Source organism: Phyllostomus discolor, chromosome 8 (genome assembly GCF_004126475.2).
Source record: "Phyllostomus discolor isolate MPI-MPIP mPhyDis1 chromosome 8, mPhyDis1.pri.v3, whole genome shotgun sequence".
NCBI classification, from domain to species: domain Eukaryota; kingdom Metazoa; phylum Chordata; class Mammalia; order Chiroptera; family Phyllostomidae; genus Phyllostomus; species Phyllostomus discolor.
In genome coordinates this window covers 56,487,030-56,512,660 of record NC_040910.2, presented here as the reverse complement: position 1 = coordinate 56,512,660, position 25,631 = coordinate 56,487,030, and the positions used below count along the sequence as shown (strand labels likewise).

The 25,631-nt window shown below is 51.3% G+C and overlaps 2 protein-coding genes across 3 annotated transcripts; both read left to right on the top strand.

Moving 5' to 3' along the window:
- The first annotated feature begins 607 nt into the window (after positions 1–607).
- ANGPTL4 (angiopoietin like 4) lies at positions 608–6,491 on the top strand. 2 transcript variants are annotated; one of them, XM_028520094.2, is made up of 7 exons: positions 613–1,147; positions 1,363–1,473; positions 1,573–1,690; positions 3,909–4,022; positions 4,346–4,441; positions 4,530–4,811; positions 5,505–6,491. In XM_028520094.2, exons 1-7 carry the CDS (start codon positions 809–811, stop codon positions 5,684–5,686), a joined length of 1,242 nt encoding a protein of 413 aa, XP_028375895.1. In that variant the 5' UTR covers positions 613–808; the 3' UTR covers positions 5,687–6,491. The 2 variants fall into 2 exon arrangements, with proteins under 2 accessions (XP_035888619.1, XP_028375895.1); XM_036032726.1 differs by lacking the exon at positions 4,346–4,441 and having other exon boundaries at positions 608–1,147.
- A 7,623-nt stretch (positions 6,492–14,114) lies between these two features.
- Positions 14,115–25,382, top strand: RAB11B (RAB11B, member RAS oncogene family). The gene is made up of 5 exons (XM_028519903.2): positions 14,115–14,338; positions 22,104–22,299; positions 23,140–23,333; positions 23,652–23,732; positions 24,321–25,382. The coding sequence occupies exons 1-5, from the start codon at positions 14,119–14,121 to the stop codon at positions 24,464–24,466; spliced, it is 837 nt and encodes a 278-aa protein (XP_028375704.1). The 5' UTR covers positions 14,115–14,118; the 3' UTR covers positions 24,467–25,382.
- The last annotated feature ends 249 nt before the right edge of the window (positions 25,383–25,631 follow it).

Here is a 25,631-nt window from a genome sequence, read left to right as displayed (position 1 = left end):
TGAATGCATAAATAAGTGGAACAACAAGTTGATCTCTGCCCCTTCCAAAATAATGAAATGAAATGAAATGAACCCTCAGACACATGTGCCATGATTAATTTTTGAGGAAGGAGCCAGGGAATGCAGAGGCATTTCCCGATGGGGCAGGGGTGGTGGTGGGGCAGCCTGGTCTTAGCTCTCCCGGAAACATCATGGGCTCCCCCTTGGCCCTGCGGGATTCAGTGCACCAGGACTCTGTCTCTCACGTCTCTTTCCCGACCGCTTCCCAGCTTTGGACTTAAGGAGGGCACGAGGAATGCAGCTGCAGCCCAGCTTTCCTCGAGTAAGCCAGAGCCCGTTCCCCATTCCAGTGAGGAGAGCCGGGCTGGGTGGGCGGCTTGGAATTCCGATGCTGGAAAAAGGACCACAGAGAGACAGACAGTGAGTTCTGCTATGGTCAGCAGGGAAGCCACGTCAGGGACAGGTAGGGAGGAGTTTTGCCCTTCTAGGGCGCCCCGCACCCATCCTATTATCTACACGGCCTGGAGCATACAGAACTCCACCCCATGTGCGGCCCCCCGCCCCCCACGCCCCAAGCTCCGCCTTCGAGGTTGCCCCGCTCCTTCTGGCAACCGCCTTATAAAAAAGGGTGTCACAGGGACACGCCAAACAGAGGATTCGAGGCCTGTATCAGATCCTTGTTTTCTGTGGCTTCTGCACTCTCGAGCCTCTGCAAGGGTCCCCACATCTCTAGACTCTGGGTCAGCCTTGCTCCCCCGTGCGGCTGTGTCTGAGTCCTTGAATCCCCGCGCCCAGGCCACCCGGAAGCATGCGCTGTACGCCGCCGACAGCTGGAGCAGCCCTGGTGCTGTGCGCTGCCACCGCGGGGCTGCTGAGAGTGCAGGGCAGCCCCGCACCAGCTGAGCCACCGCTTCGCTTCGCGTCCTGGGATGAGGTGAATGTGCTGGCGCACGGACTTCTCCAGCTCGGCCACGGGCTCCGCGAACATGTGGAGCGCACCCGGGGGCAGCTGGGCGCCCTGGAGCGGCGTCTGAGCGCGCGCGGAGCTGCCTGTGAGGAGCCTGGGGCACCTGCGGCTTCCTCGCACGTCCCTGCAAGTCCACTCTCCCGTGGTGAAGCCGCCCCCGAGACCCTCCGCAACCTGCAGGTACGTGCGATGGGGGTTGGCTGTCCGAGCTGCTACTGCTCACTCTCGAGTCTGGAAGGGTGTGGACAGAAGTGGGCAGGGGCGCATCCAAGGCACTCTGAGCTCTCTTGACCAGGCGTCACAGAATGGAAAGTTGGAAGGACAGAGGGATGGGTGAACGGAGAGGTTGGTGGCAGAAGGCCGGGTCCTCACTAGGGTGTTCACATTCTTCCCAGACTCAGCTCAAGGCTCAGAACAGCAGGATCGAGCTGCTCTTCCAGAAGGTAGCCCAGCAGCAGCAGCACCTGGAGAAGCAGCATCTGAGAATCCAGAATCTGCAGAGCCAGGTGCCAGATGCTTGCCTCAGGTGGGGAGGGAAGTCAAAGCTGGACCTATGGGCCTGGATGTGAGCCAGTCATATCTGATACTCTCCCATCCTTTCCCAGGTGGGTCTCCTGGCCCCCATGCAGGTGGACCACAGGATGGCCAAGCCTTCCAGGAGGAAGAGGATACCCAAGGTATCCCAGCTTGTTGGCCACGCTCACAATATAAGCCATTCGCAGAGTGAGTATCCAGCCCTTTGCTGTCCTCTGGCAGCTCTCCCCTACACACACACACACACACACACACACACACACACACCATTCGTGTACCCCTCCTTGCCATGTCCACCTTACTCAGATGAAAAGAGGTCTTGGCTCTGGGTCCCTGTGGGCTCTGGTGAAGGGCTGATGGGGCACCTCCCTCCACAGCTCTGCCCCTGACCATCCCACCCTTCTTCCCAATGGGCCAGTGGGTGTTCCCCAAGCCTTGCTGGCCACTAATAGAGCAGGTGCTGGTAAAGAGGGTCCGTGAGGGACTTGAGCTGCAGGAGTGTGGGGAAGGGGCTAGTGCAGCTCAGAGATACCTCCATCTAGGTTGGAACTTTCTAGGAGGCCACGGTGGTAGACAAGAGGGTGCCAGCTAGGGAGTCTGGAGTTCTTATTGGGTAAACAGCAAATGCCTGCTTGGGAGAGGGGTTCTGAGGCTTGGAATGTATAGCTAGGAGGTAGAGCAAGGGCAGGGGACCCCTGTGTCCCTGGTCAGACACATTCACTCTTGCATCTCTGATAAATCCAGGGCTGCTGACCCAAACACCTGGTCCCTCACCCCTCTCTTGGCCCCAAAGTGCCTGAACACCTGTTTCCCACCCTCCACTACCACAGAGAGCTAACTGTCACCACCATCTGGAGTGCTGGGTCCTTTTGGGGTGTATGCCTGGAATTGCCCCAGATTTTCAACCACATGGCTGTGTATGTCAACACAGGTTCCCAGCTTCCCATGTCTCTGCCCCATCCTAAATTCATGGCCCAAGACCCAGCTGACTTCCCTATGGTCCTCCTGCCCTGTCACCAGGACTGACATGTGTATGTCTGCAGCCAACTGGGTGAAAGTTCAGATTCCCCACCCTTCATACCCTCAGGCAGGTTGCTGGATTCCAGCCCTCTAGTTTTGAGGGCTCCCCTACTCTACTGCTCCCCTGCCACTCCTAACAAGGAGGGTCCAGTACACCCTCCCAAACTGCTGTCCTCAGATGGGGGCTTCTGGGATGGGCTAACAGGTATAGGTCCAGGCTGAGGAATGTGGAGGCTGAGGGATAAGAAGGAAACTCAAGAGTTTGGGGACTCCCAGACTCCAGCTCAGTTGGGCCAACTAGGGGAAAGTTCAAGCTGGAGAGAGAAACAGCTGGTGCTAATGGAAGCCACATTTGTGGTTTGGCTGGGTTCCTGTCCTGATTGGAAGAGAGGAAAGTAGGGGAAAGGGGAGCTGCCCCAGGGGCCGGAAACCACAGTCTCCAGTCACCTCAGTCTCCAGTCACTCTGGGCTGGCCCCTACCCCTGCAGTGGTTAGGACACACTCACCCCTTGTCCTGGGCCTCCCACCAACCTCCAACAGGCGACCTTTTCCCTACTTTTTTGCTGGGCTGGGTGTGGGACTTCCCACTAGCTGTAGCCATCCCTCCTTCCTCACCTTCTCCCTCCTTCTCTCCTTTTCTCTCTCCCTCTCTCCTTTACTCCTCAATCACTCAACTCCCCCTCTGATACCTGGGACCCCAGGCAGGACCTCTGCCCCGCCAAGTCCCACCCGGGCCTGATCCAATTCCCCCACTAGACAAAGCAGAGCCTGTCCAGGTCTCGCCTCCCCTCCCCTCCCCCCATCTAGCTCCTACAATCATTCATTCATTGTGTCTTTATTAAACACCTGCTGTGGACTAGGATCAGCCTGGGCCAAGAACACTCCCTGTCCCTGGACTCATGGAGGCCTCATTCAATGGAGGGAGTGGGGGAGAGATTACCAGATGGCCCCAGTGTTGAAAGTGGAAAGTCCTTGATGGCCCCTTCTGGGGGTCTGGCCTGGCCTGGGGGTCAGGGATTCCATCTATAACCTAGGACCTTTAGAATGAGGCAGAAAAAGGCAGAGGGACCAGCATGTCCAAAGGACCCTGTGGCAGGAGAGTGTGGGGGACACGGAAGGCTGTGTGTCCAGAAGGTGAGGCATGCAGTGGGGGAAGAGGGTGGATAGGTGCAGGGGCCCGTCCTGGAGTGCCTTGCAGGCAGTGTTGAGGGAGGTCAGAGGAAGCCATGGAAGACTTCAGGCAAGTGTTCGGGAGGTGTTGTGAACTAAGGATTGCCCCCCTTATACCGCTGTTGCCCACTGACCAGACTCTAAGCACACATGTTTCTGGGGACCGTTCAGGACCGCTCTCTGCTTCAATCTCCCCACCTTTCTCTTTGTCCTGCAGGGCTGCCCAGGGACTGCCAAGAGCTGTTTGAAGAGGGAGAGCGGCAAAGTGGACTATTCCAGATTCAGCCTCAGGGGTCCCTGCCTTTCCTGGTTAACTGCAAGATGACTGCAGGTAGGATGAGCTGGCTTACCAGGTACTGTTGTCTTTCTGTCAAATGCAGCCCACCTCCCTCACTCCCACTCCCTCTTTCCCTGTTGGGTCCTGAGGAGAGAGACCTAGGCTGAGCCTCTGGCCTGTTGGCCAGCACACAGTACCCCTTCCTTTGACTACCTTCCTCCACTCCTGCTGGGCCAAGAGTGGATGTCACTCCCCTGGATGAGGGGGACATTGCCCTCCCTGGGTTTGGAGGTGGCTTGGGGCTTGGGAGCCAAATGGAGGAGTTGGAGTCCTCTGTGAGAAGGGTCCTCCTGGTGACTTTGTACCTATCTGGGCAGATGGAGGGTGGACTGTAATTCAGAGGCGCCAGGATGGCTCTGTGGACTTCAATCAGCCCTGGGAAGCCTACAAAGCTGGCTTTGGAGATCCCCAAGGTGGGTGTTTCTAGTGGCTGGAGACACAGGGAGCAGAGGGGGCTGTGGAGGTGGGTCCCCATCTCACTAATGGCCTTCCCCACTGTAGGAGAGTTCTGGCTGGGACTGGAGAAGGTGCATCTGATCTTGGGGGACCGTGACAGCCACCTGGCTGTGAAGCTGCAGGACTGGGAGGGCAACGCTGAGTCGCTGCAGTTCCCTGTCCGCCTTGGTGGCGAGGACACTGCCTACAGCCTGCAGGTAACAGCACCTGTGGCCAGCAAGCTAGGTGCCACCACTGTGACACCCAGTGGACTCTCCCTGCCCTTCTCCACTTGGGACCAGGACCATGACCTCCACGGGGACAAGAACTGTGCCAAGAGCCTCTCTGGTAAGTGAGCTCTATCCCTCTTTGTCTTGCCTGTGGAGCCTCCTTACCTGCCTTTCTGCTTCCCTGCCCTTCCTTCAACCTCAGTTTCATTCAGTCTCTTTTCCTTACTTACTGTGTGCCCTTGGGTGACTGACTTAGCCTCTCTCACGTTCAGTTGCCCCATCTTTAAAGTGGGTATAACCACAGTGCCTCCTCCATGTGATTATTAGGAAAATTCAACGAGATGACACTTGTGGGATGGTAGGTAGCATGTGGCAAAGTCATGAAGACAAACTCTGTCATATTCAAAATCAAAGGCAAAGCCCAGGCTCTGTGAATTGAAACATATCAAACTGCCTTTTGGTGGGTCAAAAAATAATGGAATAATGGTAATTTCTTATGGTTCAATCTAATATAAATTGATGAGACAGATGACAATCATAGAAAGTCTTTAATTAATGTTTTCCATGTGTCAGGCACAGAGAAATGACTTGCCACGGTCACAGAAGTGAAAGTTATGGTATTGAACCTGGAAGCCCAGAGTCCCTGAGGCTTCTCTGTCACAACCTGGGGTTCTTCAGAACACAATTTGACAACCACTGCCAGAGTCCTCCCTTCTAAAGCATATAAATGCCTAGCCTCATCTCCATCCCAGCCCCAGGGGAGACCCAAGGACCCTGCCTAAACATGCTCCCTTTTTTCTGACCCCTGCAGGTGGCTGGTGGTTTGGGTCCTGCAGCCACTCCAACCTTAATGGCCAGTACTTCCACTCCATCCCTCGACAGCGACAGCAACGTAAGAAGGGCATCTTCTGGAAGACGTGGCGGGGTCGCTACTACCCGCTGCAGGCCACCACCATGCTGATCCAGCCCACAGCGGCTGAAGCAGCCTCCTAGCCTCCTTATTGGGGCCTGGTCCCAGGCTCCTAGAGGAGAGTGACTCTGACTCTGGCCCAGCGTGTGGCCACTCCCTGCCTGGGCAGGGGCTCTGGGCAGGGGCTATCTGGAGCCTAGTGGACAGAGAAGAAGCCTATGACTGGAGAGGCCCCCTTTCCTAGTGTGGAGCTGCAGGCGATACTCTCTGAGAAAGACGGAACTGAAGAGCTGCAGGGCACAGGCCACAGAAGCGTGGGACCAGTGGGCATTAAGGCCTGCTACTTGCCTACCTGAGGAGTTGGGGGGCACAGAAGGACCACTTAGGGGCAACCACAACAGCCCTGAAATACAGATTCAGTCATGTTGACTGGCCAGGGGACCAGGGCACCCTCACCATGCTGTGTTGTGTGTGGGTGCTGTGGGATGAGCCCATGCCAGTGGTGTCTGGGCGGAGCTCACCGAATTCTTGGAATAAAAGCAACCTCAGAACATTTTGTTCTTTGTCCCTAGGTTTATTTTAAAAAGTAGACAGTTTCAAAATCCACATAAACATGTTCTCAGGGTGGAGGTGAACACTCCCTGGTCTGTCAACAGCACTGGTTATTCCTACCACCTCTGACAACTGATTTTAATTTCCTTCCCTTATTATTTCATGATGTGAATGTCATTTTTATTTTCAAAATTACAAAACAAAGCCCTCCTTCATTCCTTTTAGAAGCAGGGAAGAGAGAAAATTAGTGTGCGCTCCGGACTGTACTCATGCATGCGAGTCACCATCAACTTCTCAATGCCCCACCACCTAATAAAGATATGCGTGAGTCATGTGTTTAAGTTGATTTTTTCTAGCAGTCACATTTTTTAAAAAGTAAAAAGAGTCCTGGCTGTTATGGCTCAGTGGATTGAGTGCCCACCTGCAAACCAAAGAATCACTGGTTTGATTCCTAATCTAGGGCACATGCCTGGGTTGCAGGCCAGGACCACAGTAGGGGGTATGTGAGAGGCAACTACACATTGATGTTCTCTTTCTCTCTTTCTCCCTCCCTGCCCCTCTCTAAAAATAAATAAATAAACTCTTTTTTTAACAAAGTAAAAAGAGAAAAAAGAGAAAACAAAAAATATTTTTAAAAGAAAAAACAAAAAGAAACAGGTAAAGTCAAATTAAAAAAAAATATTTTATTGAGTCCAATATATCAAAAGTACTACCATTTCAACATGTGATCAACAGAAAAGTTATTATTTTTTTAGAGAGAAGGGAAGGGAGGGAGAAAAAGAAACATCGATTGGTTACCTCCCACACTCACCCCAGGGGGGGACCAAACCCACAACCTTTCGGTGTGCTGGACAACGCTCAATCAACTGAATGACATACTACACAGGTCAGGCAAACATAAAAGTCACTAGTGAGGTATTTCATTTTTAAAATTTTTTTTTACTGAATCATTGGAAACCATTGTGTATTTTATGCTTATGGCACATCTGAGTTGGGATCAACCAAATGTCAAGGGCTCAATAGTCACAGAGGCCAAGGGCCATAATATAATGTGCACATTGATGGTATCTGGGGTAAATTCACATTTTATGCCACATCTTCATGTTTCCTTTAAGTTGACTTTTAAAAATATGAATATAAGTTCAACTAATATTTATCAAACACTGGCTATGTGCTAAGCCCTGTACTAAGTGCTTGGGCTACAGGAGTGAAAGAAGAGTCCCAGGGTACCAAGCCCCTCCCATTACAGGTGGGGTGATCTATATTGATGGTCCAAACTGAGACACTTTTTGAGAGTGAAAGGGGGTTGTGCTATTAATAATTAAGCCAGATTCTCATGCATATTGGGAATGACTCAGTTTTTAAAAATATAAACACATATCTCTACCACATGTGGAAAACCAGTATCACCTGCCATAAATAGATTAGTAAAACCAAAGTCAATGAAAATAAAACAGTTCTAGCTAGAAAACCGATGCATGATGGAAAACACACACAACACATGAATAGTGGTTGACCTTATAAAGGTGGAATAAGGACCGATTGGGAGGGGGCATGAGGGAAACTTTGCTGAATTAGGGTAATGTCCTGAGTCTTGATAGAGCTGGGTTACTCCAGTGTATACCTTTGTCTTAGCAAATGTATACTCAAAAGACTTGTGCATTTCATTGTATGTCAATTTTACCCCAAAATAAATTACTAAAAAAGCCATAAACAAATATCGAAGTGTAGTTAATGATATTCATGCTGAAGTGTTTAGAGGTGACGAAAACAGATGCCTTCATTTTCTGTTTTACTTTTAATTTTTTCCAGCTGAACTGAGATATAATTGACATATAACGCTGGGCAACTTTAAGTTGTACAATGTGTTGATCTGGTACATTTTTATATTGCCAAAATGATGAGTACCATAGTATTAGCTAACTCCCCATCACATCACATAACTGCCGTTTTTGTTTTTTTGTGTGTGGTGAGAACATTTAAGATCTACTCTCTTAGCAACTTTCAAGTATGTGGTACGCTATTATTAATTATAGTCACCATGCTATACATTAGATTCCCCCAAATCTTCAAATTTCTTTGAGATACATCAAAAAATAAGATGGTAGACGGATGAATAGAGAGATGGATATGTGATAAAAACAAAATTCTGTATTAATAGTGGAATCCAGGTGGTGGGGAATATGAGTACAGAGATATTCTCTGAATAATTCTTTCCATGTTTCTAAATGTTTAAACATTTCACAATAAAATGTGAAGAAGAAAATCCTAGCCAAACCCTGTTGCCTCCTGAAACTCTCAATCTGCATCCCAGCTCTATTAAAATAAGAGAGATGAGCTCTGGCCAGATGGCTCAGTTGGTTTGAAGCGGTGTCCCATAACCAAAATGTTGCAAGTTTGATTCCCGGTTAGAGCACATACCTAAGTTGCGGGTTCAGTCCCTGGCTGGGGTTCATAAAGGAGGCAACCAATCGATGTTTCTCTCTCGCATCCATGTCTCTCTCTCTCTCTCTCTCTCTCTCTCTCTCTCTCTCTCTCTCTCTCTCCACCTTCCCCTCTCTCTAAAATCAATAAGCATATCCTTGGGTGAGTATTAAAAAAAAAAAGACAAGAGAGATGATGATTAGAATTGTTCAAGAGATATGAGTCAGAGAGAGAGTAAGCCCCTCTCCTTGATCGGTAAAAAGGATTTTAAAAATTGAAAGAAAGGCCCTGGCTGGTGTGGCTCAGTGGACTGAGTGCTAGCCTGCAAACCAATGGATCACTGGTTTGACACCCAGTCAGGGCACATACCTGGGTTGCTGGCCAGGTCCCCAGTAGGGGGCACTCAAGAGGCAACCACACATTGATATTTCTCTCTCCCTCCCTTCCCCTCTCTCTAAAATTAGTATTAAAAAAAAATGAAAAAGGTAGGACTTTCTCAGTATGTGGTTCAATGTTATTTAATGCAACACCTAAAGTTATCACAGAGATCATATGAACTAATGTGATCTCTTGTGCCCAGGACACCTGTTTGAGAAAAACACCTTCTGCCTGTGCCCTGAGTCCCAGCTGCCTCTTCCTGGAACATGCTGGGGACACAGTAGCTTCCCTGGGGCTGTGACTGAGTATGGATCATGAAGCCCTCAGCAACATAGGCCAGACCTTCTCTAGGCTCCTTGTTTGGGGGTGTGTTGTACCGGGCAGGCGTGGAGAATCTCTTTTGAGACCACTGTGGTTGGAACTGGTAGAAAGTCCCACCCATGGAGGTAGAGGGAGGGTTGGCCCAGCTCTGCTTTCTTAATTCCCAAGCTCTTCCAAGAGGGCTCACCTCCCCAACTATGTCACTTCTTCTGTAATTATGACCTCCTCCAACACAGCATTTCCTGCCCCTTCACCCCCAGGAAAAACACAAAAAATAACCACCATGGCTGGGAACCAAACAAGAGCCAGGATGTGAATCCAGACCTGTGCAATTCCCAAGCTGGAGTGCTTAACCACATCCATTTCCTGGGTGACTGGGGATAGGCCCTAAAGCTCTGTGGCCTCAGTTCCTGCATCTGGAAAATGAAGATGGTTCTGGTATGTACCCTCCCACCTCTCCCACCCCTCCCTGTTCTCCTGATGCTATGAGGATTTCAGGATTTCATGTAACATTGGGTGAAAAGCACTCAGAAAAGTGAGTGCCTGGTTCACAGTGAGGACCCAATACAAATATTACTCATCCTTACTAATACTATTATTACTACGAGTCATGCTGGGGGTTGGGGCAGGGAGGGGAGCATGACCTGGACAGGAGAAAAGGCTTCATGAGATGAACATGGCTTTTGAATCAGTCTTTAAAGGATAAAAAGTCTACAAAGATGGTGGGGGATGGCATTCCAGCAAGAGAGCACTGTGAGAGCAAAAGCCTAGTGGCCTGGGTGGGAAAGGGTGGGAGGGGTGCTGCATGGAGCAGGAACTGGGTGGTGAACTGGGGTAGGGTAAGAAAGTGGTTTGGCCTGGATGTTCAGGGTTCCAAGCCAGCTAGCTGCCCAGGAGCTAGCTGACAAAGGTAGGAGGGTTCGTGCTGGTCTGGCTTCCAGCCTTGCCTTTCCACCTAATCTCATCTCTGGTCCCTGGAACCCTCTCTCCAGCCACCATGGCCTCCTGGCTGTTCAGACTCATCAGGCTCTCCCTCACTTGCTCTTGCATATGCCTGAAGCATTGTTCCCACCATCTCCTCTGCGACCTGAGGACTCAGTGCAAATGCCACCTTCCTCGTAATGCCTCTCTGCCCCCCTAGCTAAGGAGCTCCACCATTACATAACCCAGGCTATTCCCCTCATTGCATGCTTCCCTTTCTAAAACTATCTTGTGTGTGTTGTTTACTTGCTTCTTCTTTGTTGGCCCCCACTAAACTGTAGCTTCACGAGGATTGGGACTTTGTCTTATTCAATGGTGTACCCCTAGCACCCAGAGTGCTGCCTGGTACTTAGTAGATGCTTAGTAAATGCTTATTAATGGAAGGACTGAAAGATTTTTAAACAGGGGAGTGAGAAGGTCTGACTCATGTTTTAAAAGACTTTCTCTGACTGCTTTGGGGAGAACAGCATGTGCATGTGTGGGCAGAGCAGGGAGATCAGGAAGGTCCAGGGAGTGATGATGGGGCAAGAATCAGGGTGGTGGTAATGAAGGAGAAGTGGTCAGAATTTAGGAGGAAGGAATGACATAAAAAGGTAATTGAAAGGAAGGGAGGCCAGGGCAGGGGAGTAAAGGATGAGAAGGAGAGAAAAATACATGACCTCTGCCTTTTGATAATGGGGTTGGGGTGGGGAAAAGGAGACACAGGAAGAGGAGGAAAGAAGCCAAAGTTGTGTCTAGGATGCCTGATGAACATCACAGGGATGAGGTCCAGGAAGCAATAATAATTATTATAGTTATATAAAAATAATTATAGGTATAACTAGCACATGAATTCTGTGTTTACATTATCCATCACATATCAATATTTACCTAGCACTGGGAACACAACAGTGATTACCACAGACAGTCTCTGCCTTCATGGGGCTGATAATTCTGTTGACTTGGGACAGAAACTAAACAGGTTAATAGATCAAGAAAGAAATACAGAGGGACTTCCGGCCAAGACACACCGTGCCAGCTTGCACAACCAAAATAAGGACAACAATTTAGAAACAAAATAACAACCAGAACTGACAGAAAATTGAACTGTATGGAAGCCTGATAACCAAGGAGTTAAAATAGACACATTCATCCAGACCAGTAGGTAGGCGGCCAGGCGGAGAGGGGTCGCGTCACAAAAAGTGGTGGCACTGGGTACTCGAGGCAGCAGCTGACAAACCCCGGGCATGCAAGACGGCAACAGGCAGACCCCGGGAGCACAAGCGGCAGCTGGCAGACTACAGGTTCGGGATGGCAATGGGCAGACCCAGCGAGGCAGCGATTGTGAAGCGAGGCACTGCATGAAGGCGGCTGGCTGACTGGGCAGTCCCACACTCACACACAGATAAACCAGGCAAAACTGGGGAGCGAAACAGACCACGCAACCTAGGGTCCACCACCGGGAAATAAAACCTCAAAACACCAATTGAAAACACCTGTGGTGGTTGAGGTGCTGGGAGAAACTCCCAGCCTCACAGGAGAGTTTGTTGGGGAGACCCACAGGGCCCTAGAATGTACACAAGCCCACCAACATGGGAATCAGCACTGGAAGGGCCCAGTTTGCTTGGGGGAAGCAGAAGGAACTGAAACCCGACAGAGAGCAGAGCAAGCGCCATTGTTCCCTTTCTGCCCCCACCCCTACATACAGCGTCACAACGCAGGGACTGGGTTGCCCCACCCTGGTGAACACCTAAGGCTCCACCTCTCATACATAGCAGGCATGACAAGACCAAAAACAAAATCAAAAACAAAAAACAATGGCCCAAACGGAAGAACAGATCGAAGTTCCAGAAAAAATACAACTAAGTGACGAAGAGATAGCCAACCTATCAAATGCACAGTTCAAAGCACTGGTGATCAGGATGCTCACAGAATTGGTTGAATTTGGTCACAAATTAGATGAAAAAATGAAGGTTATGCTAAGTGAAATAAAGGAAAATGAACAGGGAAACAATAGGGAAAAAAACTGGGACTCAAATCAATGGAGTGGACCAGAAGGAAGAAAGAAACAACCAAACAGAAAAGATTGAAGAAACAAGAATTCCAAAAAATGAGGAGAGGCTTAGGAACCTCCAGGACATCTTTAAACATTCCAACATCTGAATTATAGGGGTACCAGGAGGAGAAGAGGAAGAGCAACAAATTGAAAACTTATTTGAACAAATAATGAAAGAGAACTTCCCCAATCTGGCAAAGGAAATAGACTTCCAGGAAGTCCAGGAAGCTCAGAGAGTCCCAAAGAAGTTGGACCCAAGGAGGAACACACCAAGGCACATCATAATTACATTCGCCAAGGTAAAAATGAAGGAGAGAATCCTAGAAGCAGCAAGAGATTAGGAGGCAGTAGCCGATAAAGGAATTCCCACCAGATTGTCAGCTGATTTCTCAAAAGAGACTTTGCAGGCAAGAAGGGGCTGGAAAGAAGTATTCCAAATCATGAAAGGCAAGGACCTACATCCAAAATTGCTCTATCCAGCAAAGCTTTTATTTAGAATGGAAGGGCAGATAAAGTGCTTCTCAGATAAGGTCAAGTTAAAGGAGTTCATCATCACCAAGCCCTTATTATATGAAATATTAAAGGGGTTTATCTAAGAAAAAGAAGATAAAAAACATGTATAGTAAAATGACAGCAAACTCACAATTATTTTTAAAGATTTTTATATATATATTTTTAAGATTTTTATTTATTTATTTTTAGAGAAGGAAGGGAGGGAGAAAGAGAGAGAGAGAGAAACATTAATGTGCGGTTGCTGGGGGCCATGGCCTGAAACTCAAGCATGTGCCCTGACTGGGAATTGAACCTGCGATGCCTTGGTTCACAGCCCACGCTCAATCCACTGAGCTATGCCAGCCAGGGCCAAACTCACAATTATTAACAACTATGCCTAAAACAAAAACAAAAGCAAACTAAGCAAACAATTAGAACAGAAACAGAACCACAGAAATGGAGATCACATGGAGGGTTAACAACAGAGGAGTGGGAGGAGAAGAGAGGGTGGAAAAGGTACAGAAAATAAGTAGCATAGATGGTACGTAAAAAAATAGACAAGGGAGGGCAAGAATAGTATGGGAAATGTAGAAGCTAAAGAACTTATGACCCATGGACATGAACTAAAGGGGGGGAATGTGGGTGGGAGAGGGTGTGCAGCGTGGAGGGCAATAAAGGGGGGGAATGGGACAATTGTAATAGCATCATCAATACAATATATTTAAAAAGAAATAATTGAAGTTAGATATAATAAATCGCAGAGTGGTGTGTGTGTGTGTAATAAAACAGGGTAAGGGAAAGAGAGAGATTATGTTGTAGTCTGTCGCCCGGAAAGGATTTATAAGTATCTGTTAAAGACTTAATGACAGAAAGTAGATGGTTGATTCCATCGATGTAAGTTTCTTTCCTGCTGTACAGAGCTAGGAAACTGAGGCAGAGGATTAACTTAATGAGTAGTCAAAGTAAGGATTAAAACTGCAACTGAGAGAGAATTGACCTGCAGGTAAAAAACCTCGCGCAAAGACCCTAGGAAACGGCTAATGGGGACTGAACAGGTGGGCCCAGAGGGCATGACGTCATCGGTCGTTATAGCGTAACATCACCTGGACGTAGCTCCGTTTTCCTTCCCCGATAGATCTTCCGTTAGTCAAGCACGGTCTGAATGAAGCCTCTCATTGGCTATTCGCTCCGTCAATCCGTTTAATTCTTCAAGTCTTCCGCCCCGCCTTCCTGCGCTAGTCTATGATAGGCTGGCGTGGCCGTCACTTCAGACAGGACCGCATTCCTTCCGCCTTTCTCCAGGAGTCCGAGGGCGAGGGAGGCGGATCCCAGATGGCGCCCACCCCGGAGGCTCTGCTTCTGCCTCTGACTGGCTGCTCTCGGTGTCGGTCGCTACGCCAGCCGGCGCTGACTGGTTTTCCGGCCGCCGCTCTGCGCGGCGCCGGCCCCGCCCCCGTCGGGTGTTTGTGGTGGGGCTGCGGAGTCGCGGATCCCGCCGGAAGCGCCAGGACAATGGGGACCCGGGACGACGAGTACGACTACCTATTCAAAGGTACGGCCGGTGGGGCATAATTGGGCGAGGAGATGGCGGCGATGCCGCGGATAGGCGGGCTGAAGTTGCGTCCAGGCCCCTGGGCCGAGGCCAGAGTCCGGGGCTAGAGGCCCTAGCGGCCAACCAGTCGAGAAGGTCTGGGCAGGCTGGTGTCTTTCAGCTTTGGCGTGGGTGTGCGACCGTGCGGACCCGGCGGGCCACAGGGGCCTGAGATTCCTTCGATGCTCCCTAACAGGGCCCGAGCCCAGAGGGGGTGGGGCCCGGAGCGGTTGGAGAGGCCGTTGGGGGCGGGGGCTCAGGAGGGGGCGGGACCGCTCAAGCGTTTGCAGGGCTGGGTTGAAAGCTCCTTTGGGGAAATGGACGGCCCTTTGGGGGCGGGGCTAGGGCGCGGTGGGCGTGCTCAATAAGAGGGCTGGGCAGGTGGGGGCGGTGCTCCACAGGGGGTGGGCGTGGCCAGGCTTGGTCGGAGGTGCACGTTTCGGGGCGAGGCTCGGGAAAGGAGGGGTGAATAATGTGGGTTGAGGTGTGTGTTGGGAGACACCGGTTCTGTGGAGGGGCTCCTGGGGGGGGCGGTGTAGGACTAAGTGTGTTGGGCCCAGGTCTGGTGGTTAACAACAACAGTTATTTTTCTTAACTCGGACTTTTTTCCCCCAGAGAAGCTATTACTGGTAAATCGTTTATTGATTACACATGATAATGGATGATACACAAGCTTCAGTCCCATCTATAATTTTATCTGGTACCATAAAAATATGTAATGATTTACGAATTTGCACGGGGCCATACTAATCTCCGTATTGTTCCAGTTTTAGTATATGTGCTGCCAAAGCGAGCACACACTTAGAACTCTTAAGAACACTACCCAAGTACTTGAACTTTTCTAAGCTCTTTACAAACGCGAATTCATTGAAATCCTCACCAGAGCCCTGTGAGGTCGATATTATCCAGCCTCTCTTTTTATGGCTCTGGAAACTGGGGCCCAGGGAGACAAGGACATAGTGAATAAAGTGTTAGAGCAGGATTTTGAACCCAGGTCAGCTGTGGACTTTACCGCTTAGGGACTACGTATATCTGGAGGAACTTGCAGCCAGGATGTGGGACTGAGATGCCAGACCACCTCCTTCAACACATGCACACTGATGGCTTAGGTCTGGGCCAACCTGCTGGAGGATTTTCCCAGCCAGAGGAACAGAGGGCTTCATGAGCCTCAAGTATGGCCTATGCAGGTGAGGCAGCCATAGCTAACCTGGGCCAGCTGGGGAGCTCCTTCACCTAGCCCCTAGCTGGGGAGACTCTCGACATATCATTGTAGTCCTTACTCTCTCAACTTGGTTTTGGGGTCACAGGCTTCACAGCACCTTCTATGCCAAGCTGGACTTTGGCCAGGTTCTCTGCTGTCCGTGCTGGAATCCCTGGCTGATAGTGGCTGCCCTTAAGAATTAACTCCTTGGCCAAAGTGGGGTGTGTTTTGCTCTGCTGCCTGCTGTGTGAGAGTCAGCCTCCCATGCAAGCTTTTGGAATCTTCCCCTGTTGGGGGTGTCTGGCCATCTCTGGGAGTGTAGTCTGTGCCTGGAGGTGGCCTTGGATGACCATCTAGCATCTTGGGGCTGGGGGCCTGGGTACTTTGGGGATATAGAGTGGGTGGATCACTTCCTATCTGGGTTTTCCATGTGGCGAAAGGCTACTGGGCAGAGGGAGTGCCCATGCAGGGGCCCAGAGTCCGTCCTCACAGCACCATGGGCTCTAGGAGCTGCCTGGAGCTAATTTGTCACTGGCAAGTGAGGCTGTTTGGTCAGCAGGCATCAGGCCACGACCCTGGTGCTGACTAAGCCTTGTAGTTGGTCTCACCTTAGAGGTAGGAGAAGTGCTGTCAGGGCTTTGGGGAGTGGTGACAGGTGGTCTGGACTCCAACTCTGCTGCAGCGGGTGCCTGTCTCTACTCACTGTGTCTTTAGGCAGCTGCTTCTGGATTAGGGCTGGGCACCCAGCTGGATGTGGCATTGCCAGGGCAGGGGGCACTCCCCCAGTCACCCCTTCCAGGTTTCTGTGATCATTTGCTTGTTATTTTCAAATATGTGCTATTATAAGTAACCCCACTCCAAGTGTTTGCATGACTCATCTTTTGCCCTTTGGGTTATTTGTTTGAAGTATGTTCCCAGAAGTACGGTTACTGGGTCAGGGGCAATGGAGTGGCTGTGCTCTCTAGTCCACTTCCTGGAAATACACTGATCTGGCTTCTGCAGCAGCTGGCATGGGGGAAAGGATTGCCCCCCTGCCCTGCTGCCTTCCTCCACTGGCCTCCTTTTCTGAATCCAGCAGGTGCCCTGATGACCTTCTCAGGTTGGGTTGGAAGTGAAAATCTAACCCACAAGGTCAGGGTTCCCCAGACTGTGGTTATTTGAGACCTCCCCTTTACACTTATACTTTGTCAGAGGACCTTCTCTATTATCCTTTAATGTTTGTCTTTAAATTCACTCAGGTTTTCATTCCTTTAAATGGGTAAAGGAAACTCTATTTGGCTGTGGCAAATAGGGAAGGGAGGAAGGAGGCTGTCTGGCAAGCCGCAATCCTCACGTAACTTACCAGAAATACAACCCTAGACAGAAACATAAGAACACTGCACCACCCTCCTCAGCTCCTCCTGAGACCCTGTGGCCTGCAGAGAGTCAGGCATGGGCAAGAGAGAGGAGTCCAAGACGTGACTGCCCTACAAGGGTTGACTAGGGTTAGTTTATTCCCTGGCCCTACCACCTGGTTCAGGACACCGTTGATTAGAAAAAGGGGCAGCCATCTTCTCACACCCGACCCTGTGCCCAAACTCCCCCAGCCTTTGGTCACCTTCCCTTTGCCCTGTTCTGGACATGGAGGGGCCACACCTGTCACTCTGGGACACAGACTGCCCCCTGTCCAGTCCTCCCACCAGTCTTGGTTTTGGCAGCCACATCACATGTTGGCTCCCCTGACCTCTACCGCCAAGGCCAACAGATCTTCCTGGGTGTTTTTCTCACGTGGTGTTTATTTTCTTCACTGAACATTCCCCCTTCCCCAGTAGTGAGGTTGTTTATTTGTACCCAATTATAGATTCTCACATTTATCCTGCTAACATTTATCCTATTAGCTGTGAGCCGTTTGCCAGCATACTGATCCATCCCTGGGGGTTCCCTGACCTTTCCTCTGATAGACTGGGCTGTAGGGTCTACAGTGGGAGCAGTGGGGTCTCTATGGTTCACCAAGGCCTTTGAAGAGGCCCTGGCTACTAACCTGGCCCATAAGGATGTGGTTCATATGGGAAGCTTCCACAGTGGCCCAGGGCCCTCTTTTCTGGGTTGTGTTCACCCCTGCCCCATCTGTGAGTCCTTTTGGGAAGGAGGGTGAGGAGAGAGTGGCAGCCAGCCCTGGTGTTTGCCTCTGTGCCAAGTTCTCTGAAGCAGCCTCTTCACTGTGCAACCTGGGCAGGACTCCATCAGGCCCACTGGTCCGAAAACTAAGCATACCATCTTTTCCCATTGCAAATGGTGGCCCTGCCTGTACACTAGCTTCAGACACCTCATCTCCATACTCAAATTTCCCAGGGCATAGCTCTAACAAGATTATCCCCAAGTGCCAGTCCCTGGAGCCTGAGATTATCAGAGTCTGCTTCCTGATTAGGGAAGAGGGCTGCTCTGGCTGAAGTAGGGGAGTGTATCTCCCCACCTGAATGGCTACTCAGTCTGCCTGAACATCTGAATATGGGCCCTGGGGGTGCTACACTGTATGTGGAGCAGGCCAGGGGACCATGCCTTAAGAGATGCCAGCTCTTTGTCTTTGCTAACTGGGCTTACCTTCCCTGCCAGCCAAGTGGCGTGTCTAGGGAGGCCATTTCCTGACCGACATTGACGTCAGCTTCTGTGGAAATGGTGGGGGTCACGTCCTCAAGAGCCCTTTATTTCCCCAAAACAATAGCTCACTTGTGCCTTTGACAGTGTCATTCTCATTCCCACAATACACCCAGAGGCAGCCTGGTCACTGCCCTGCTGGCCATCTCTGCACTGGACACCTGTGCCAGGGAGTACCTGGGCATCCTGGCTTTTCTACCATTTGTCTGGGCAGTGGCTGGTGGCCCTTGTCCTGTTCTTAACCTCCACTGTTCTCGCTGGGTGACCTTGGACTGGAGGACCCAGTCACTGTATGTTGAGTGTTCCCTACTGTACAAGGGGAATGATAATGACATTTGTCTCTGGGGTGGCTCCAAGAACTAGATAATAAAACCTTTAGGGCTGGGCCAGGACAGAATCAATTGGGCTAAGGGGACCCTCACACTGGGACAAAGCTGGCTAGGGAGTGAGAGGGTCAGAGGGCTCAATGCGGGACTCAGAAGGGACTCTTCCTCATCTGTTCCTGATGGAGAAATGTGAACAAAACCTCCCCAGCCTTGGCCAGGTTCCTGTGGCTGCTATGGGAAGGAGATGAGGGGTTGGGGTTTTGGATAGTAGGCCCCACAGTCATCCCAGCCTGGCCCTGCATGGTCTCAGAGCCCATTTGGGACCCCACCAGCATGGTTGGGAGCCCTTGGCCCTGGACTGCAGGCCCATGTCTATCTTCACCTGCTTTTTACCTTTCTCTGAAGTCATCCTGGCAGTCTCATGTTGGGTACCCACCATGTCAGGAGAAAACACTGGCTCTGTCATCACAGGTCTTGTGGACCAGGCCATGTAGGTTTGGGGAGTGGGGGAGAGGCCTGAAGGGTTTTGAAGGATTTTGAAGGATGTGCAGGAGTTTGCTGGTGACTCCAGGGAACTGAGATGTCCCAGGTGGTGCAAGAGGAGGCGGCTGAACTCAGATCCTTGAGCTCAGCCCCAGACCCAGAAAACCTGGGTTCAAATCCTGCCAATCACTTTTCAGCAGGTGGCCTAGGTGAGGATGGTTGGGAAGTGGGAGTGGGCCTGCCCAGACCCTTGCTCTGCATCCTTTTGTCCTTCTGTTCATTGTGTGCCATGGGCTATCATTCATTTGTCCATGCCTCAGTTTCCTCATCAGTGAAATGGGCTACATGAGGCATCTATGGGGCTTTCTCAGCACAGATTCATTATATTTTCTTCTTTTGCCCTGGCTAGGTAGCTCAGTTGGTTGGAGTGTTGTCCCAATCAGCCAAATTGAGGGTTCATTCTCCAGTCAGGGCACATACAAGAATTAATCACTGAGGGGTCAGTGGGATGGGTGGAGATGGAAGAGGGGATAGAGGGGATAAATGGTAATGAAAAAAAAATAAAAAATAATGTAAAATTACATTACATTACAAAATTGTAATTACATTACATTACAAAAAAGAATCAACCAGTGAATACATAAAATTAAGTGGAACAACAAATTAATATTTCTCCCTTCTTTCTAAAATAAAATTTAAAATTATTTTTTATTGATTTTTATTTTATTGATTGGTTGAGTCTTATATACACCCTGACCAGGGATTGAACCTGCAACCTTGGTTTATCGGGACTGTGGTCTAAGCAACTAAGTAGGACTAAATTTTCTTCTTGTTCTTGTTATTCTTGGCTCTGAAGCAGCCAGCCCAGAGAGGATGTTAAGGGGGCTGGGTCATTGGTCCTCTTTTTCCCTATTGCCTGAGGATGGTGGCTTGGAGGCTGTACAACCACTTTATTGGTTTTTTGTTCACTCTGTTCTGTGTGCGAGGCTCTGTGTGCTAGGTCCTGGGGAGACAGCAGGGAAATGATACTGTCCAAGATCCTGCCCTTGAGGAAGACTGGCAAAAAACAATTAAGTAAAACTAGGTGAGTGTTGGAGGGTGGTGAGAGCTATGGAGGAAAGGCAGGGGATGGGAGTGGGAGTGTTGGAGGGAGTGAGGTGTTTTTTTTGTTGTTGTTTTTTTTTGTTTTTTTTAATTTCAAGTATTCTTTATTTTTTTAAGATTTTATTTGTTTATTTTTAGAGGGGAAGGGAGGGAGATAGACAGAGAGAGAGAGAAACATCAATGTGCGGTTGCTGGGGGTTATGGCCTGCAACCCAGGCATGTACCCTGGCTGGGAATCGAACCTGGGACACTTTGGTTCCCAGCCCGAGCTCCATCCACTGAGCTACGCCAGCCAGGGCCTGGGAGTGAGGTTTTAAGAGGACTTCTGGGAAGGCCTTCTCCTTGATCAAGTGCCATCCGAGGCACCACATGGAGGAGAGGATGGTGAGAAGCAGGCCAGTACTTGAGGAAGAACATTCCAGGCCAAAGACAGTGTGCACTTGCATATCTTTGAGTCCCAGTGAGAAGCCCCATGTGGCAGGGGTGGAGTAAGCAAGCAGGAGAGAGAGGGGATGAGGTCAGGGAAAGGACAAGGGCAGGTCATGCAGGGCCTTGTGGGTCCTGAGGAGAACTTGGGCTTTTGCCACCAGGAGGCAGGATCCCCGGAGGGCAGTGGGCAGAGGACTGGCAAGCCCTGATTCAGGAGCTCACACATACCCCCTGGTGGCTGCGGCGAGAACATTCTGTTGGTTATGGGTAAGAGAAAACTCAGGGACACCAGGGGTGGGCTGGTACAGCAACCCAGGGAGAGATGGAAGCTGCCTGGACTAGCTAGGGTCAGGGCCATGATGGTGGTAAGAAGTGGGGGGAATCCTGACATGCACACGTGACATTTTTTATCGGGGTTGCAGATGACCAAGCCTGCAGTGCCCAGTTCTGCACTGGGCAGATCCACCCTCAGGTGCCAGAACCCAAGGCTCACACTTGGAGGAGGGAGATCCATGTGGTTTCCAGGTGGGGTGTCTGGTTAGACTGCCATGTGTTGTTCCTTCAGTGCTGCACATAAACTCATGCATGTGCGCGTGCGCGCGCACACACACACGCACACCCATAAACACAATTCCCCTCCAGTGTGCCCTGGGACTGAGGACAGCCCTCCTCAGCCCAGGACCTTCCTAGACTATCTTGAGTTGCCCCACTCCTGATGGGAATGGGATAGACCCACTGTGGCTGCTCTGCCCTGCTCAGGAGGACTCTTGTCCTGTATGTCCCAGCAGAGTGGTCCAACTCTGGGGGTAGGGTGATGGGAGGGCTAGCAGGCTCTGTTCCCTCTCAGCTACAATGCAGAGGGTGCATTCCTATTTTAAAGGGCAAGATGGCTGTGTTGAGTGGCGTATTGGTTTGCTTGCAACTGCCTTCCATGAGGAAGTAGCAGGGTGAGCATGGGGCGTGAGGCTTCTCATTTCCTGTTACTCAAAACTCCAGAGCCAGATCCTTGTTGGTAGGAACCTGGTGGAACAGTTAACAATTGCTTCCCCCACCTGTCTTAGTGGGCTGGGTGCTACCTGAGTTCTGATCCTGCAAGTTCTTGTGTTTCCTTTCCTGAAATGGCTCTTATTCCTCTTTTTCTTTTCATACCTTTAGAAAAGGCAGTCCAGAGAGGTTAAGTGACTTGCCCAAGGTCGCCCAGCCACAGAGCTTATTGGGCCACAGGGCTGCAGTGGAAGTTTGGGGTTGATGGATCCCAAGCCTCCTACCTGCTGGGATACCTGGGTCCCTGTGCCTTAGCTGGGGCAGCCCTGCTCTGAAGAACCAGACACAGGCAGGGTGTTATGCTATCTACAGTGGCTGTGTTTCTAGAATCCTGGAGCATCTGCACCAGAAATGTGGTGCATCAGGTGAGGGGCTCTAGGACAGCTCTGATTCCACCCTGTTGTTGGATGTCATGGTGGACGTGGGTGGCATGTGGGTCTTGGTTTGGGGAGCTGCTCTGCTCTGACCCATGGATCTTCACCTATACCCCTCTCTGCCTCTACAGTGGTGCTTATCGGGGACTCGGGTGTGGGGAAGAGCAACCTACTGTCCCGCTTCACCCGCAACGAATTCAACCTAGAGAGCAAGAGCACCATTGGCGTGGAGTTTGCCACCCGCAGCATCCAGGTGGACGGCAAGACCATCAAGGCCCAGATCTGGGACACCGCTGGCCAGGAACGCTACCGGGCCATCACCTCCGCGTGAGTGGAGGTGATGGGGAGATGCGGGAGACTGTGGACATAGGGCCAATGGACCCTGAAGGATGAGTAGGAGTTGGGCAGTAGGAGAGGAGGAAAACAGCTCTGTGGTTGGCCCAGGGTGGAGGGACGAGACCTCCAGGAGCTGTGGGAACCTCAGGAAGACCGTTGCCCACCCTTGACTACACTGTGACCTCAAGTGGGCATGGCACATGGCCCTGTGGGCCACTGCCATTTTGCTGGGTGCTGGCTGTGCAGGGAAGAGAATTATCTGGGCCTGGAAGAGGTCCATTCCACTTTGCCCACCCCGAGTCCTGCCTGCTTGGCCTGCCTTGCCTGGCTGTGTGCCCAGTCTTTCTCTTCCGTCAGGTCCCCATGGCTACACAGCCATCAGGACCTACTTGAGCTACCGTCTTCCAGACCCCTCTGAACCGCCAGGCTATTCCCTTATTAACTACTTGCTGTCCTCTGAACACCCTCCACTGAAGCCTGCTCACCTCCCCATCTCTTAACCCCTTGGGGTGGCTGTGTGTCCATCAGTCTCCTTGGTGAGCAGGCCATGGCAGGCATTGGAGCTTTCGTCCCGCAGCAGCCTTTTCCCTGCACCGGTACTGTTTCCTTCTCTTTTGGTGGGTGTCTTTTGAGCTCAGGCCCTACACCTCCTTCTCAGCCCCCATAGTCCTGAGCTGAATTGGGGCCACAGAGCCCTCCTTTGAGGCCATGGTGGCCACTCCTAAGCTGAGCTCTGCATGGGCCCGGGAGCCACTGCCCACAGAGTCTTGGGGGCCCCCATGGGGTGCTGACGGGCAGTTCATTGCTGGGCCCTGTCCTCTGTCCCCACAGGTACTACCGTGGTGCAGTGGGTGCACTGCTGGTATATGACATTGCCAAGCACCTGACATATGAGAATGTGGAGCGCTGGCTGAAGGAGCTACGGGACCATGCTGACAGCAACATCGTCATCATGTTGGTGGGCAACAAGAGTGACCTGCGCCATCTGCGGGCCGTGCCCACTGATGAGGCCCGTGCCTTTGCAGGTGAGTGCCTATTGGTTGGAGTGGGTTTCACTTAGGGTCAGGGCTTCCTGCAGGGGCTAGCTCCTGACAGCAGGGCTGTGACTAAGGCCTCAGAAAAATCCCTGGAAAGTAAGCAGCCCCTCTAGGTCCTTCTCATTTTCCCTGGCTGTGGGCATGGTTGCAGTCCCATCCTTTCTTCCCCAAGGAGTGGACATTTCAGTCCTACCCCCTTGACCCCAGCCTTTCATTTTCTGGGCCAAGTGAGATGATAGCACATAGGGCTCCGAGAAGGTACATGGGAGCCTCCCACTCATCTGGGCAATATTCTGTCTGTTCTAGAGAAGAACAACTTGTCCTTCATTGAGACCTCAGCCTTGGACTCCACCAACGTAGAGGAAGCTTTCAAGAACATTCTCACAGGTGGTCCAGAGCCTGGTGGGGGCCATAGGAACCCCAGCAGGCCCACTAAGGGTGGCGTGGGAAGGGCACCAGCCACACTGGTCACATGCTCCATAATGTAGCACCTGAACCTTTATCCCTTAAGCCTGCTACTCAGTCTGGACAGGAGGACAGACATGGCATGCTCCACAAGGTCCAGCCAGGTCCCGCCTCATTGGCACTTAGGACCCAGAGACCCCCTGGACCCGGCTTCCTAGGGTGGGCCCTGCCATGGCTCTACTAGGGAATAGTTGGGTGGCAGGCAGGTGGCCTCTGGCCCAGAGTTCCTGGTCTTCTGGGAGTTTATTCTGAGGAAGAGGGGGTGTCTGTTCTTTAAGAAGAACCCTGAGCTTGGGAGGGTATCTCTGTGACCAAATGTGGGTTCTGTTCTTGCTGAGTGCACTGGGGGAACCCTTAAGTCATGGGGTGTGAGTAGACCACAGTGGGGACCTTTGGGAAGGGCACACCTTTGGGGATACTCCCTGGAGGAATATCCAGATGAATACTGCAGGGGCCAGTCACCACAGGCAGGGGCATGCAAGGCACTCACCTCACATCCCCCCATTGCAGAGATCTACCGCATCGTGTCACAGAAGCAGATTGCAGACCGCGCAGCCCATGATGAGTCCCCTGGCAACAACGTGGTGGACATCAGTGTGCCGCCCACTACTGATGGACAGAAACCAAACAAGCTGCAGTGCTGCCAGAACCTGTGACCGCCCCGTGCCTCGTCCAAGTGTGCGTGCACATCCTCACCCTTCACCCACCCCTCACCATGATGTTTTCCCTGACCTGACCCTCTCTGTCCCTCTGTGACTGATTCCCACTGTTCCACTGAGCTCTGCACGGTCAGCTGGAGCTTAGGAAGAACAGGAGTCAAACAGCACCTCTTGTCCCTCTCCTCCACCCCCAGGAAAACTTGAAGCCTAGCTGCTGCATCTGTTTTTCTTGGGTCCTAGTGGGCCTCTGGGTGGGGTGGGCAGGGTGGTAGGATGGACAGGGCCAGCCAGAGGCAAGAAGATGGGCACACCGAGCAGGCTTCTTCAGCTTCCTACAGCAGACTCCAAGGAGTGATTATCTCCTTCCCTCTCTGGCCAGTTGTCTTAGCTGGCCCTGCTCCCCACCTAGAACTCCACACTGGGCTGAAGCCTGAAGAGCAGGTGACCAGGGGTAGAGGCTTGGGCAGGCAGAAACAGACTCCTTGACACCCCACTCCCCACACACAGTGAGCACTGGCTCACACCTTTGACCTTGGCTTCTCCCGTGCGTGCGTGAATTCAGCTCAGCTTCTGCCTGTAGATTTATGCTGGGAGAAGACCTCCCCCTTCCTTTCTGCACGCAGCGCACTCCCCACCCTTCCCATGCCCTTCTCTCTGTCTTGTTTCCCTGTCTGGTCGGGAACCTGTTTGCAAGTGAAGCAATATCTCAGTGTTTTGTATATACAACCGCTCTTGTAGCCTCTGTTTTTTTGTTATTATAGAGAAACACAGATTCTTTATACACTTTGTAAGATTGATGCCAAACCCCAGCTCTCAGATCTCTTATTATCCCTGTGGCCCCTGCACTGTTGCCCCAATGCCTCATTTCTCTGGCCCATTACTAAAATGTGTAACCTGACTTCCTGGACAGAAACCTGCTGCTGCGCCTTTGTCTTCTTTCTCTCCGCCAGGTGGTCACCCCTGAGCCAGGGCCCTTGCTGCACACATCCTGCCAGAGGCTGTACTGCCTGGCTCAGCCTGACAGGGAGCTAGAAGATCAGGCCTGAGCCTCCGTCCAGGACCATGCAGAGGCCTCCTGAGCTGACCATAGGGGTCCCAGGGTGGGTAAGGGTGGGTTGGGCCCTCTCCAGGCTACTATACCTGTAGCAGGGAGGAAGGGAAG